This window comes from Rhinolophus hipposideros, assembly GCF_964194185.1.
Source record: "Rhinolophus hipposideros genome assembly, chromosome: 12".
NCBI classification, from domain to species: Eukaryota; Metazoa; Chordata; class Mammalia; order Chiroptera; family Rhinolophidae; genus Rhinolophus; species Rhinolophus hipposideros.
Window position 1 is genome coordinate 72,350,951 of NC_138058.1, and position 13,604 is coordinate 72,364,554.

General features: G+C 46.5%; 1 protein-coding gene across 4 annotated transcripts in view; it reads right to left on the bottom strand.

Annotated features, from left to right (window-relative positions):
* ASAP2 (ArfGAP with SH3 domain, ankyrin repeat and PH domain 2) overlaps positions 1-13,604 on the bottom strand; it is a 149,327-nt gene that overhangs the window by 59,899 nt on the left and 75,824 nt on the right. For all 4 annotated transcript variants that reach the window (XM_081069021.1, XM_081069020.1, XM_081069019.1 and 1 more), the window contains exons 4-6: positions 6,436-6,510; positions 4,775-4,824; positions 1,936-2,065 (exon numbers count right to left, since the gene is read on the bottom strand). In XM_081069021.1, the coding sequence (XP_080925147.1) occupies positions 1,936-2,065; positions 4,775-4,824; positions 6,436-6,510 (255 nt within the window). The remainder of the gene's footprint in view (positions 1-1,935; positions 2,066-4,774; positions 4,825-6,435; positions 6,511-13,604) is intronic.

Consider the following 13,604-nt stretch of genomic DNA (forward strand, 5'->3'; position numbering starts at 1 on the left):
CTTGGCGAACAGTTTTCGCATGCTCTTTCTTCCCCATGTAAAGCCCCTTCCAGCCCATGTCTGGTCGGTGTCCATAACCTTTATCAGATGTGTCCTTCTCTGTAAGGTCCAAATTTGCTGCCAGTCAGGCACCCTCTTTTGTACACACACGTAATGCCTGGTCCCACTGCCAACTCTGCAAAGGTGGGGACCCTGTTACATTCCGCACAGAATGCAGCCTGACAAACACTTGGGACTGGCTCAGCCAGACAGTGCATTTCCAATCAAATAAGCGATTTAACCAGCCCACGTGATCCATTCACTAGACCTCAGAGAGGCAAAGTACCTTCTGCTGAGAGCACACCACAGGAGGCAATGACAAAGCCCAGTGCTGGAACTGGCGCGGCCCACTTCAAGGATCCCCGAATAACATGCCCATTAGTTCACAATTCACTCAACATTTGTCACAAGCACCCTTGCAGAGTTTAGGTAAACAGATTTCCTCCTTACTAGCCAAAAAGAGAGCACAATGTGAACACATACACAGACCCTTTCCAAATCCATTCTTTGCAAAACACTACTACTAAATGTACCCTGATTAAATAAAACCATCCCCTTGTGTTTGTGTAACACACAGCAGTTTCCTAGTCCCTGCCTCATACTGCCTGGGCTGATTTCTCCAACTTGATGTGAAATAGGCCAGGCAGGTATTGTCATAAATGATGTCTGTTTATACAACAACGTGGGTATAAAAACATGTACTCTCCTATCTACAACAACACTTGGAGCTTAGTTACCTTTCTCAATAGCATTCACTTAATGAAAAACAAAGCAGCAAAGGGGGAAGAGAGAACAAAAAAGACATGAAACGTTAAAAAAAAAGAAAGTACAACAGCAGATATAAATCCAACCACATCAATAATGACATCGAATGTGAAAGATTAAACAATCCCATCAAAAGGCAAAGACTGGATAAAAAAATGTGATTCAACTAAACAATGTCTACAGGAAACACACTTTAGATTCAGACACAAGGGAAAGTGAAAGGCATGAAAAAGAAACTCCATGAAAACAAAAACCAAAAGAGAGGTGGAGTGGCTACACTAACATCAGATGAATATTATGCCCGCGTCCTGAGCCTGATTCTCTTCAGCTGATCATCCAACAGTGTGCTCTGGGAATAAAAATTCACTTAAATATACTCCTAAAACATACATTTAAAAAGACTAAGCTCCTGCTGTAATTAACAAACAAACATTCCAAAAAGTAAAAGTCCCTTGTGGATTAGCTTTGCTGTGGACTATCTACAGGGACCTAGTTTCAAGACCCATCACCAATACCACACGTGCACGCACGCTGCTATTTCCCCCTCCGGAAGGCAGGGGTTCAGGCTGCAGGTCAGAGCGGGGCAGAGTGGAGCTGGCTCCCCTGGGCACCCGGGCCGGCCTCTCGCCTTGCTGAGTGTCCTCCCACAGGGGAAGGTGGAAGTGCTTCCAGAGGCAGGTGGCTTGGCTTCCTGTCATTCGCTCTCACTCACAGAGGACAACAGGGGACAGATGACAAGCTGCATTTTTTCCCAGATAACTTCTCACTGCCTCTCCCGTCACTTATGCCCCCAGCACAATAGGAAACCAGAACACCTCATCAAAAAATACATAGGGAGGGGTTTCCTAGCTAAGTTCCAGTGAGAGGAGGCGAGTTTGAGAGAGAGTATGTGCGTGAAACCAGAAAGGATATTCTTTAAATTTAGGTTTTCCCCTACATTCCATAACAGGTTGGTGTTAGATGCATCAATCCCACCCTCCAGCAGACCGAGGCTCCCCCAGTAACAGAAATCAGACAAAGGCATCTTGTGTTCTGTGCGGCCGCTCACTGGTAGACCCCAGGCCAGGAGAACGGGCTGTTCATGCGCAGGGAAGGCCAAGGCTGCCCACTCCATCCGCTCTGCCACCTCACCTCGCACATCTGCAGCTGGAAGAATCGCCGCTCCTTCTCCATCTCCTCGGCGATCTCAGCCCCACTTATCTCAGTGCGGATCATCCCGTGCAGCTTGGCATGCTCCTTCTTCTCCTTTTCTATTTTGGTTCTATAGGTGAAGAAAGCAAGGGCAGATCAGATGCCTCAGCACGGTGCTCTAGGCTGGATGGCCTTGCAGTGGTCCTGCCACCCAGCCTGAGAGACAAATGTTCACCAAGCCTTTTAGAGACTCACGACAGCCCCATAACTTACTGGAAAGGAAAGTACATTTGGTCATGAAAAATGCCAAACTTGGCGTTTTTTGCTGAGTATTTACTCAACGAATCCTTCCCAAGTAACCTACTTCATACCGACATGGTCAGAGGAGGTAGAGCCCGGCCCTGCCTGGGTTCCTCCCAGCAACAAGCATCCTGTCGGAGCGCCCGCTGAGCAACCTGAAGGGCACCGGGAGGGGAGTGCCGACTCCCCACCACATACTTTCTCCCTGCTCCTGTCACCTCCTCTGCTCCTCGCTCAGTGAAGTCACACCTAGGACAGCGCTCACAGGCGTGGAAAATTAACTACCTTCTCAGTTGTAAGCATCATTCCTGCCTCCACGTTTATTTCATGTTTGAGCAATATTACGTCAACGTCAAGTGTGCAGTTCAGGCTATAAACTGACCAACTGGAGCATGTCCAAAGAACAGTGACCAGAAGCATCCACGAAATCACATAAGTTAAGACGGGCTTGAAATAGTAACTGAAGTTTTATTCTGGAGAAAAGGAGACTAAATAAAAACCACAGAAAGCATTCAAAAATATAAACGCTGCTGCAAAGAGAAGGGAGTAGATGTTTTCTGTATAGCCTCACAGAAGACACGAGACGACGGCATTTCTTAGAAAGTTGTTCAACGTGAAATGTTTGGGTTCAAGTGTCCCCCCACCATGTGGGGAGGGGATAGTTAAGAAGAGGCAAGAAATTTACTTTCTAACTCTTGTTTTTTATGCTGAAGCACAACAGCACTGGGCACACAGTAGGTACTCAGCAATTGAATAAAAATATAAATAAACAGATGCCCATTTGGTGGGGATGTTATTTAAATGGACTCACACACCAAGCAGGGAGTGACTGGAGGCCCCTTAGGTCCTGGGATACAGTCACAGGACCCCAAGGCTCCCCAGAGACCATCTCAATGGGATCAAGACACAGTCCAGAGGTTGTCATTTTTGTAATAATCAGGTATGGAACTAGTGCCAGGAATTTCGAAGACGTCTTAAACCTGTGTGTTACGTATCACAAAGCCTCTTGGGAAAAATCAGTCTCACATGTAAATAGGTAAAGAGTTACTTCAACTTTTAAAGGCTGTTGCTCCCTCAATCTCACATTCTGAGATTTTGTGAGAAATTCTATCCCCACCCTATCTGCGTGTCTTGATTTTACAGAATTTGGTCTCATTCCCCTTTCAGAACCAGGAGACTCTCAGGAACCCTCCTCAGGAACCCCTTCCTGCCCTCGGCTCAGGAAGGGGTAACGCAGGGGAACAGGTCCACTGGGGGCACCTAAGCGTGGCAGCGAGAGCAGCAAATAAATGAAAGTCAGCAAATCCATTCTACCTCCTGGCTGTGGCTTGATTCCCAGCAGCAAGCCACTGGTTTCCCGTCTGTAAAGTGGGAATGGTGATCCTTTCCCTACTTACAGACTGACGTGAGATGCAGAGGAAGGATGATGCTAAAGGGCCACGGACAGCCAGTGGGGAGTCTTCGAGGTATGCTAGTTAACTCCCTATTTGGGCTTCTATTTAAATGTATGCAATTACTGAAACCAGAATCTGGGGGTCCACACAACTTAGGGTGTGGAAGTCACAGATGTCTGTGCATGGAATGACAATCAAAGGTTTGGTATTCCTTGGTCTCAGCTCTGCAATCCTTCACCACTGAACAGATACCCAAGGCTGGTAAAACCTTTTACTAATACTTAGAGCTACATCTGGAATGGCTTTCTTCTTAACATTTCCTACTTTACCAGATGGCTTCATATTAAAGTTCTATTTCCACTCAGAAAACTCCACACTATTACCCAACGCACAGCAATTACAAGCAAACATGTGGCATTTGAAAATATTTTCTATTCCTCAAGTATTTGAAGTAATTGAAACCATTGTTCCCACAATCTCTCACCCAAGCCTAGCCAGCTCAATCGTTGCCATTCTAGGAAGGAGAAACTGTGATCAGAAATGTTGTAACTGCTTGAAGTCAACCAGCAGCAGGAGACTTGTCCCTGGGGGAAACTGGTGCACATCCAAAAACCAACTGACCGGGTGTGCACTTGGCAGGTGAAGCAATGAAACGAGGCTGAAGGGGAGGGTGTTCCAACAATCTCTCTTTTCTTTCCCTTCCTAAAGCCAAGGGGCCTGGTGTTGCAGAGAAATGCGGACAAAGCTCAGAGCAGACGGCCTTCACAAATCACTGGGAAGACGAGCTGCCGTCACCAGCAGAGATAACACGTGGCAAGTGTTTAGAGGAAAAAGCAAAGAGACATCTCTTGAGGGAAACGGGCCTTAACTTCCTTCAATTAACTTCCCTGAAAATGACATTCTGTAACCGTTTTGAAATAATAAAAGGGACAAAGAAAAACTCGTTTAGTGAGGTTAACATCATCGAATTTAGACACCAGGTATGAAAGCATCTGGCATCATAACAAACCACAGCAACACAGTTTTAGGTGAATGTTTTTCGGGGATTAAGGTTTATTTAGACAATATCTCTAAGCAATAAAGGCTCACTTTAAAATTGAAATCTCAAATTACCAATGTTTATTTTTTTAAATGCAAACACTTACATTTTGGTTTCATAGTCCTTCCAAGCTTTATCAAAAGGCTTTTTCAGATCCTGTAAACAAAGAGGCATAAATTAAACAAGACTAATGATTAACTTCCAGGTAAGATAAACTTACTTATCCCTAGACTAGTCCTGAAAGGAGCATTAATTTCTGTAATAAGCGATGTCTGTGAGCCCATGAAAAATAAAAAGCTTAGAGCACAGGCTTTTATTAGACTAATGTGGCTTTTTTTTTCTTTTAAAAAAAGTTTTATTATAGCAGACATACACCAAATGCACACAAAGAAGAGCGAGAGAGAATCATATCATATACCCATCACCGAAATGTAACAAGTATGACCCCTCAGCACATCTTGCTTCACCTATACCCTACCCTCTGCTTAGGGTTACTCTGAAATTAAACCCAGAAAGACATAACATTTAATCTGCAAGTATTTCAGCATCTCTCTCTCAAAGAAAGGGACTCTGACATTTCTTACTAGTACGGGGGTCTCCCCAACACATGTAACCCCGATTTGGGCCCCAACAGTAAGAACATGGAAGCCATTCACCTTCTGACATCTCCTGATTCCACTCTTCTAGCTGGGACTTATGGCTTCACACTCTCTGATAAAGCTGGGCCCGAAAAGTACTGAGCCACTAGAAGTCTATCATTCGCTCCCACCTAGTCACTCTCCCTTTAACGGGGGTCTTTTGGATGACAGAACCCTTTCTCAGGAGGCGGGATTTCTGAATTGGCTCTATGACAAGGCCCCAGCTCCACAGTCTGGCATTTAAGGTCCTCCACAAGCCGTCCTTCCCATCCTGTAAGACTTCTCTCCCGCTGCCGACTCATGGCTTCGAGCTACACTAAAAGCCTCAGCACTGAGTCATGCTTCCCTCTGCCTCGGGCGCCCTAGCCTCCCATTTTTCCGGCTAACTTGGCTGACGTGTTCTCCAGATCCCAAGAGGACGATGGGTAAGGTTCCTTGTTGTCCTAATGGCTCTCCTGGCACACTCTGCAAAGCAGATCCAAGAGGCCTCTGCAGAGGTCCCTGAGATGGGCCACGCTGGGATTCCAGATGTGCCCAGATGTGACCTGGAAATCATGTGCAGATACAAGCAAAAACTCAACCTCCTAAGACAGGGCACATCTGTCTGCGACAGTGACATGCAAAAGCAACTTAGTGCTCAGCATCTGGTGCCCACACCCCCCGGGGCCCTGACTGCTCGTCACACCCTCGTGAGACACACAGCTCAAGCGTTTACACATAGCAGTGCATCCACCACAGGAAAACAAAGTCAGCTCGAGCCTCACTGGTGCAGATTTTCTTATCAGGAAACTATATCTTTGCAGGGATCTTGGTCCCAGAGGCCAATCAGGGTCACACCAGCTGGAAAACCAGACACAGGATTCCCCGCTGAACTGACAGAGCCCAAAACTCATTTACAGTTTCCCAAAGAGCTGTTTCTCTCCCTTGCATATAGCCCCCTCCCCCCTTACCATGTTGACAGCACCAGCAGGGCGCCAGAAAGGCCACGAGTCACCACCGGCTGAAGGGTGGTGCCATAAGGGCTAACCTGCCACCCCAATGAGAACGCCTGATCGTGGCTGTGCCTGACGGGCTGTGCGACTCTGCTTCTACCCACACTGCCCCCAACGAGCAGAACGTGTAATCATACCCCTTTCACTCCTTTCAGGTCCCCCTTCAGCAAACTGTCCAGAGGGAAGGAGATGATGTTGTTCATATTCTGAATCTGAAAAACAAAAACAGAAGGATATTCTCATTCGATTTCCTTTTTCATCTAAAGTCAGGACAGCAAGGATATTAGAGACCACTTGGTGATGATTAGCCTCCACTTCAAACCTGACCAGCCCGAGTATGATGGCCTTATCTAGTCTTACAAGTGAGTATAACTAATGGCAATTCTACATCTGGTTTTCACAATAATAACCTTCTACTATTAAGCCATCAAGTCTGTGAAGACGTAAGCATTATAATGAAGAAAAAATGTTCCAGAAACAATCGATGACAGACCGTAAAGACACTGGAAGAGAAAAAAGCATGACTTCCTCTCCCTCGTGGCTCCAGCTGAGGTCCAGGACTGTGTTTTGCTCAGTCCATGCGTCATGCCCCCCACTCCCCACCCCACCCCTGCCGCCAGACTCCCGTCTCCCTAGCACAGCCCCCAGCAGGGAGAACCAAGGGAAGAAAAGTAAGGGGCTTCTGTCTCCTATGAATGTATCTGAGTGACTGCTGAGTGAGAACTACAAAAGAAATGAGTGTGCGTGCCTGCGTTTCTGGGGAAAGGAGGGGAAAGATGTCTTAAGGTCCCTGTTCTGCCTAGAGCAAGAAGGCAAGAGACTGGTGGCTTAACAGGTTGTCACCATGGATAATATCAAGCAGCATCAAACCCTCCTGACACACCCTCAGAGGACACTCCGAAAGCAAGGCCGGCCCCACCTCCAATGTGAGTAAAGTGAAAGACACGCAGCGCAGCTTCGTTAGGAAGACCCTTCAGGCACAGACTCTGTGTTCTGAACCCTGCGGGAGTCCATTCCCAGTGAGAAAATAAGCTGAAGGTCAACATTCTCATCTCGCCAGGCTCGGTCCACTTTTTAAGTCAACAAAGCCGCCAGTTGTTACGGCTGGGCCTTGTGGCATATGTGTCACTTTGGGTGACATGCACCTAGATCACAGGCCTCTACAAGGAGAAAGACAAGAGGAAGAACCTGGGGAGCTCACGCTTCGTTTTTACAATTGAGTAAAGAAAAATTTTATTTTTAGTATAATTAATTACCTGGGATCGGAAGACCAAATAGAGGCAAGGTTTTTAGGGCAATATGGCATCTGATTTCTACACACTGTTCAGCATATTACATGTCACAATGGCGAAAGAAATTTACTTGAAAAATATTGGTAAGGGGCATACCAACGCCTGCACTAACCACCAATCCTGCCAAATGAATGATCAGTTTATGACTCTCATTTCAGAAATACCTTTTTTGGGGTAACTTTTGTCCTAGGCTTAAACAAGTCAGCATTTGTCATGCACCTGGCACTCCTCCAAGGTGCAGTGTAATCAGCTACGACCTGCTGGGACCAGCCTTAAGACTTTAATTTTTCAATACTGAATTTAAGGCGAGGCCTTCTGGATAGCTGGAAGGAATGGTGGCGAACAAGAGGCTGTGCTGTGAATAATCCACAGCGAGCACACCCTAGGTTTCCACCAGGGCTTCCACTGTAAAATCCACACGGGGGTGGGGTGCAGGTCTATGCCCACGTCTCGGTCCAAATTTCCACCCACATAGGACACCTGCTGGCAACAGCGTGTGCCCCAGCCAGCCGGGCCAACCCACGCCCACCCTGCGTGCTCTGGCCCTCACTGACCGCCGGCCCCTTTGTGGGCTCAATGCCTTTCCTCTCTGTTCTGCACCACCCGCTTGGACCAGCTGCTTGGCCCGACTCCACCCTTCCCATTCTCACTGCCCGCTCTGGACGTAGACAGCAGCTGCCCCCAAGCCGTCCTGCGCAGCCCTGTCTGCTGTATCCGTCATCGCGTCCCTAATAAAGGTAAACTTACTGCTGCAGTTGAGACCTCCACAATCCAACCTCATTTGCCACTTTTCGTTCTTCATATCCAGCCAACAGAGCTCTATTGCTCTCTGCTCCCCTGAGTCTACGTTCATGTTCAATTTGTTCCATCCAGTTGAAATGTCTCCCCCATGTCCCCGTGGTTCAAAAGCTCCCCATCCGTCAGGATTTCCTCAGATGCCACCTTCTTCATTAACACCCCAAGTATCCCAGCAGGAAGTGATCCTTCCCTCTCTCTCCAAATCCTCCAATATTTTCTTTTTAGAAAATGTCTTAAGGTCCTTGGCAGGCCCTATCTTGCATTCATCTTATCAGTCTCACGCCATAAATCCTAATGGGGATTTTGTGTCCTTCATTTTGATATTCTCCATCTGAGAAGCTACCAGAGTACGGCTTGGCCCAGAGCAGGTGCTTGAGAACACTGGTTGAATAAATTAGTACACGTAACTATTTTTCTGAGTACCTAATACAGAGACTAGAGAGGCTTAAAATACATCAACACTGTTGAACCAAACACCATCCGGGGAATGCGTGTGTGAATTCATTAACTCATTCATCATGGATTTATGGAGTACCTATTTTGAAGACAGCAACAAACTGGCTACTACAAAGATACACAAAAGCGATGCTTGCATCTCAAAGAATACATACATACCCAGAATTTAAAAATAGGTCTAAGACATACCACATGCAGTATATTTGACCAAGGGCTCCTTCTGGAAAGAAAAGACAGCTTTGGCTTTGAGCGGTCAGGCAGGCAGTTTGACCTGGGCTTGGGAAGGTGACTATCCCAGTTACTGAGCCCTGACACATTCCCCATCACCCACAAGATCGCACAGAGCCATGGCTGGAGCCAGTGGTGCAAGCAGATTGGGTTCTGAACGTCACCTGGAGAGAAGCCAATGCAGCACCATCTTGGAGGAGATACGTGCAAGGAAGGGGACAGGAAAACAGCATGGGGGTGGGGGGATCAGAGACGCTCAGGGAGGGAGGCTGAACCAAAGGAGCCAGAACAACTCAGTTCCTGGTGGGTTGGCAGAAAAAAAGAACAAGATACTTGCAGATTAAAAATCACTGTTCTAGGAAGAATTATAGTAGGTTTTTAATGAGTGTGAGTAAATATGAGTGTATGCGTGCAGGAGTGAGAAAAATCAAGATTCCCTACAGCAGGGGGAAAGACCACCAATCACAATTGGGTTTACACATCTATTTTAAGACTCTTCATTATTTACTTCAAGTGAGAACTAAGGTACTGATGACAGGTATCAGGGTAAGAAGAGTTAAACTAAGCTTTGATATCTAGAGTGAAATATTAAAGTCGAGAAGAGAGAAAAATCTATGGATATCTAAACACACTTGGCCGGCTTGCTTTCATTCTAAATAGTGGTGACAGGGCCCCCAGCCTAGTGGTGAACACGACATTAAAGAGTCATTACAATTGTGATGAATGGTACACAGGAGGCGCATGGGCCCTTCGGGAGTGACAGGAGACGAAGCAGCGGAGGTATGGAGGGGTCAGGTGACAAAGATAAATTAGAGGGGACCTTTATCCTCGGGAACTCATGGCTGAACAGGGGAGATAGAGCACGGATTTCAGTAAGTAAACTGCCACATGAAAACCTCCAAAGCCATAAATAAAACATCATGGAATTTCCAAGAGAAAATTACTTTTAGTCTGGACATCAGGGAAATCTCTGCTGACCAGGGGTTATGTGATGAAGACCTTCAGAAGACAGAGAGAGTTTTGTCTTGCAAGATGGGGTGGAGGGTGTTCTGGGCAAAAGGAACAGTGGAGAAGTGCACACAGGTACAGACATGGGGACAAACCAGCCACCTGAGCAGAGAAAAGAGAAGTCTGGATGCCAGATCAGCTACGCGGGTTATGGCCTTCATTCTGGCCCCTTTTTCTTTTTGGAGTCATTCAAATTACTAAAATAGGAAACTATTACTTCTCTAATGAGAAAATAATTAGCTATATCATTACAAAAGAGACCGAGAGTAGATTAGTGATTACCCAGGACTGAGGGTGGGAATAAGGATTAACTGTAAGACGACATGAGGGACCTTCGGGGGGAGAGGGGAATGGGGAAAACGTCCCCAAACTAATTTGGTGATGGCTGCATCACTTGATCAAGTTACCAGAAATTACTGACTTGTTGCGGAAAAGCAGCGAGGACCGAGAGACTCAAGCGGCACGCAGAGATCAGGGAGAACACAGCTTTATTACGCCGGTGGGCTCAGCGGGATTGTTCCCAAAGACTGAGCACTTACTGGGGTCGGGCGCTTTGTTTTATAGGATTAGGCCTCCGGGTTGGGGGGAAATCTGGCTGGGGTGCCAGGGAGGTCCGTCCGTAACAGCTGTGATCGCTCAACATTGTTTTGACGGGAAGGCCTCTAACTGCAGTGCCCACCGGAGACAGCTCCGATTGGTATCGGAGGAGGGGGATGGAGCTCCTAGCGGTGCCTGCAGGAAAAAACCAGGAAAAAACGTCCCGACAACTTGCACACTTGAAATGGGTGAATTTTATATGCAATTTATACCTCGATAAAGCTGGTATTTTTTTTTTAAAGAAACTGTTACAAATATAAACAGAATCCCCATCGATGGATTTATTATTAATAAGGCTTACGCACTCCTGGACATTAGCCTGTCTGCCCTCTGCATGTACAAGCTCCAGGGAACACAAGCACCTGACTCGGGGTGAGCAGTGAGCAGCCCAGGAAATGACTGCTCCCTCTGCCGAGAGGACAGGGGCCCGGAGCTGTGCTGTGTCTCGGCAGGAGTGTGCCTTGCAGCATGAAGGACTGGCTCTCACTCTTTCTCTGACGAGTGTGCTTGGGGGGTGTGTGTGCTGGGGCAGACCAGGCAGCATGAGGCCTACAGCTGAATGAACCAGCCTCACAGCCAAGGAAGATGGAAACCGTGGCCAAAAGATTATTGCACATCCCTTGTGCTCAGGCCACTCCGGCCTCAATTTATGACTAATGAAATTTTTATGATCTATGGGAAGAATTATCCCTGAGTAATCTAACCAGAATATTTTCCTTAGTGTCAAGCAAGCACTGGGCTTTCTCTTATGCTCAGACTTCCTTTTCACAAGTATATTATATTAAATGACTTTTTTAAACAGCATGCATCATCTGAATACAAATTACTAATCTTAATTACTGCCATTAACTATGGATCTAATAGCAACAGCGAATAGACAATCTTTAAAGTAACCTCCTCTTCGATTATCCTGGGTTCCCTGAATACATCTGACATGATGAATCAATGCTAATTAAGGTTTGTAATCTCACAAGGAGAAATAAGTGACTCGGGGTAGGGCAGATCCTTGTTATGCTAATGCCACAGCCGATTAGCAAACAAAGATACACAGGAAAGGAGATGGGGTGAGGGTGTGGGAGACAGAGCCACCCAATGGCCACCTTTCCCTGCTGTTCCTCCTAATTATTTTATTTTTTGGTGTTAAAATTCCTTGACTCTAGCTTTGTCACTTTCATGCTGTCATAAAATCTTCCCACCTTCCCCCCAACACTTCCTCAGCTCACAGGGGCATTGTCTCACCTGCTCCTTTAGTCAATGGCCACCACCCGTTGCTGATCAGGCCAAAGCCCCACCCTTGGTCCCATCCCCACTGCAGAGAACCAGGGTGCCACCTTCTCCTTGACTTCTCCAATGAGTAAGTCTGCTTTGCCAAAAGATCTTGCCCGGAGCCATCTGGAAGCCAGAACTAGACAGGATTCTTGCAACACACCTTTCTGTTTTCAAAGCGCAGCCATAAGAAGAGAGAATCAAAACAGAAAAAGTCTCCAGGCACAATCTTCCTAGCTCCTGGCCAATGAATCTAGAAAACAGGGTCTTCCCAGGGCTCTCCTCCAAAACCCTTAGTCGAGTCCAACTGTCTGGGATAATCAGCTTTTCCTTAAAAGACCAATTTATTGTTAAGAATCTTAACCTAAAATGTATCTGTGTCATGTAAGTTTATTTTCATGTACCTAATTAACGAGAAACCTGAGAGGCAGAAAAGACAACACTTTCAGATCTGTGGAGTTTTCTTTTTAACTTGAGCAAATGCTGCTCAATCATAGTGTGAAAGAGGAAACCACGGCTTCAAAGATAAAGGCAAACCTGCCTGTTCACAGGCCACTGCAGCACCCCCTCTTCAGAGGGTGGAAAGCTGCAAAGAAACCCCAGACCTCACTGCTTCAATTACGGGCATTCTTGGCAGCGTTCAGCATTAGCCAGGATGTGCGCGTAGCAAACAGCGAGCACATACCAGAAGCTTCAGGCTGTGTCCGGGAGCTGGAGCCTGAGACCCAGGAGGGCGCGAGCTGGTATTGGAGGGATGTTAGCGTGCAGGCAGGGCTTTACACCTGCGCTGCCCAATAAACGTGACAGACACTAACTACATGTGCCCCTTTGCATGTAAATGGGTGAAAATGAAGTCAAGTTAAACTGTGTTTCTCAGTGCACTAGCCATATTTCAGTGTGGCTTCACACACTGGACCGAGCAGATATAGACCAACTGCATCAGTGCAAAAAGCTCCATTGGACAGCAATGCTTTAGACCAAAAGCTTAAAAAAAAAGTTTAAGTGGCTTTGTTGAGGTGTAATTGACATAACTGCATGCATTTAAAGTGTACAATTTGGTAAGTTATGACATACTACATACTCACAAAACCATCGCCAAAATCCAGGGTGAACATATCCATCACCCCCAAAAGTTTCTTTGTGCCCCTTCTGCAACCCCCGTCTCCCAGCTCCTCACTCTCCAATATGTACTCCCCATGCAACCACTGATCTGCATCTGTCCCCAAAGAATAATCTGCATCTTCTAGAATATTCTATCTATAGAATCATATAGTATGCACTGCTTTTTGTCAGCTTCTTTCCTAACTGTTTTGAGATTCATTCATGTTGTTGCACCAACAGCTCATTCCTTTCCCATTGAACAGTCGGGCTGTGCTACAATCTGCTTCTCCAGACACCTGTTGACAGCCTTTTGAGTTGTTTCCAGTCTGGGTCTACTACGAGTGTTACAAATAAAGCTGCTATGATTATTCATGGGATAGAACTCTCAAAGAGTGGTCAGGAAAGTCTTTTTAGGAGGTGACATTTGAGCAGTGTATGAGGGAGTGGGACAGAGAGCATGTGGAAATCTCTGCAGAGGAACTTGCTAACATGGAGGCCTGAGACAGGCGTGAGCCTGACAGGTCCATAGAACAGTTTTCTCCATTCTTTCCACCGGCTGC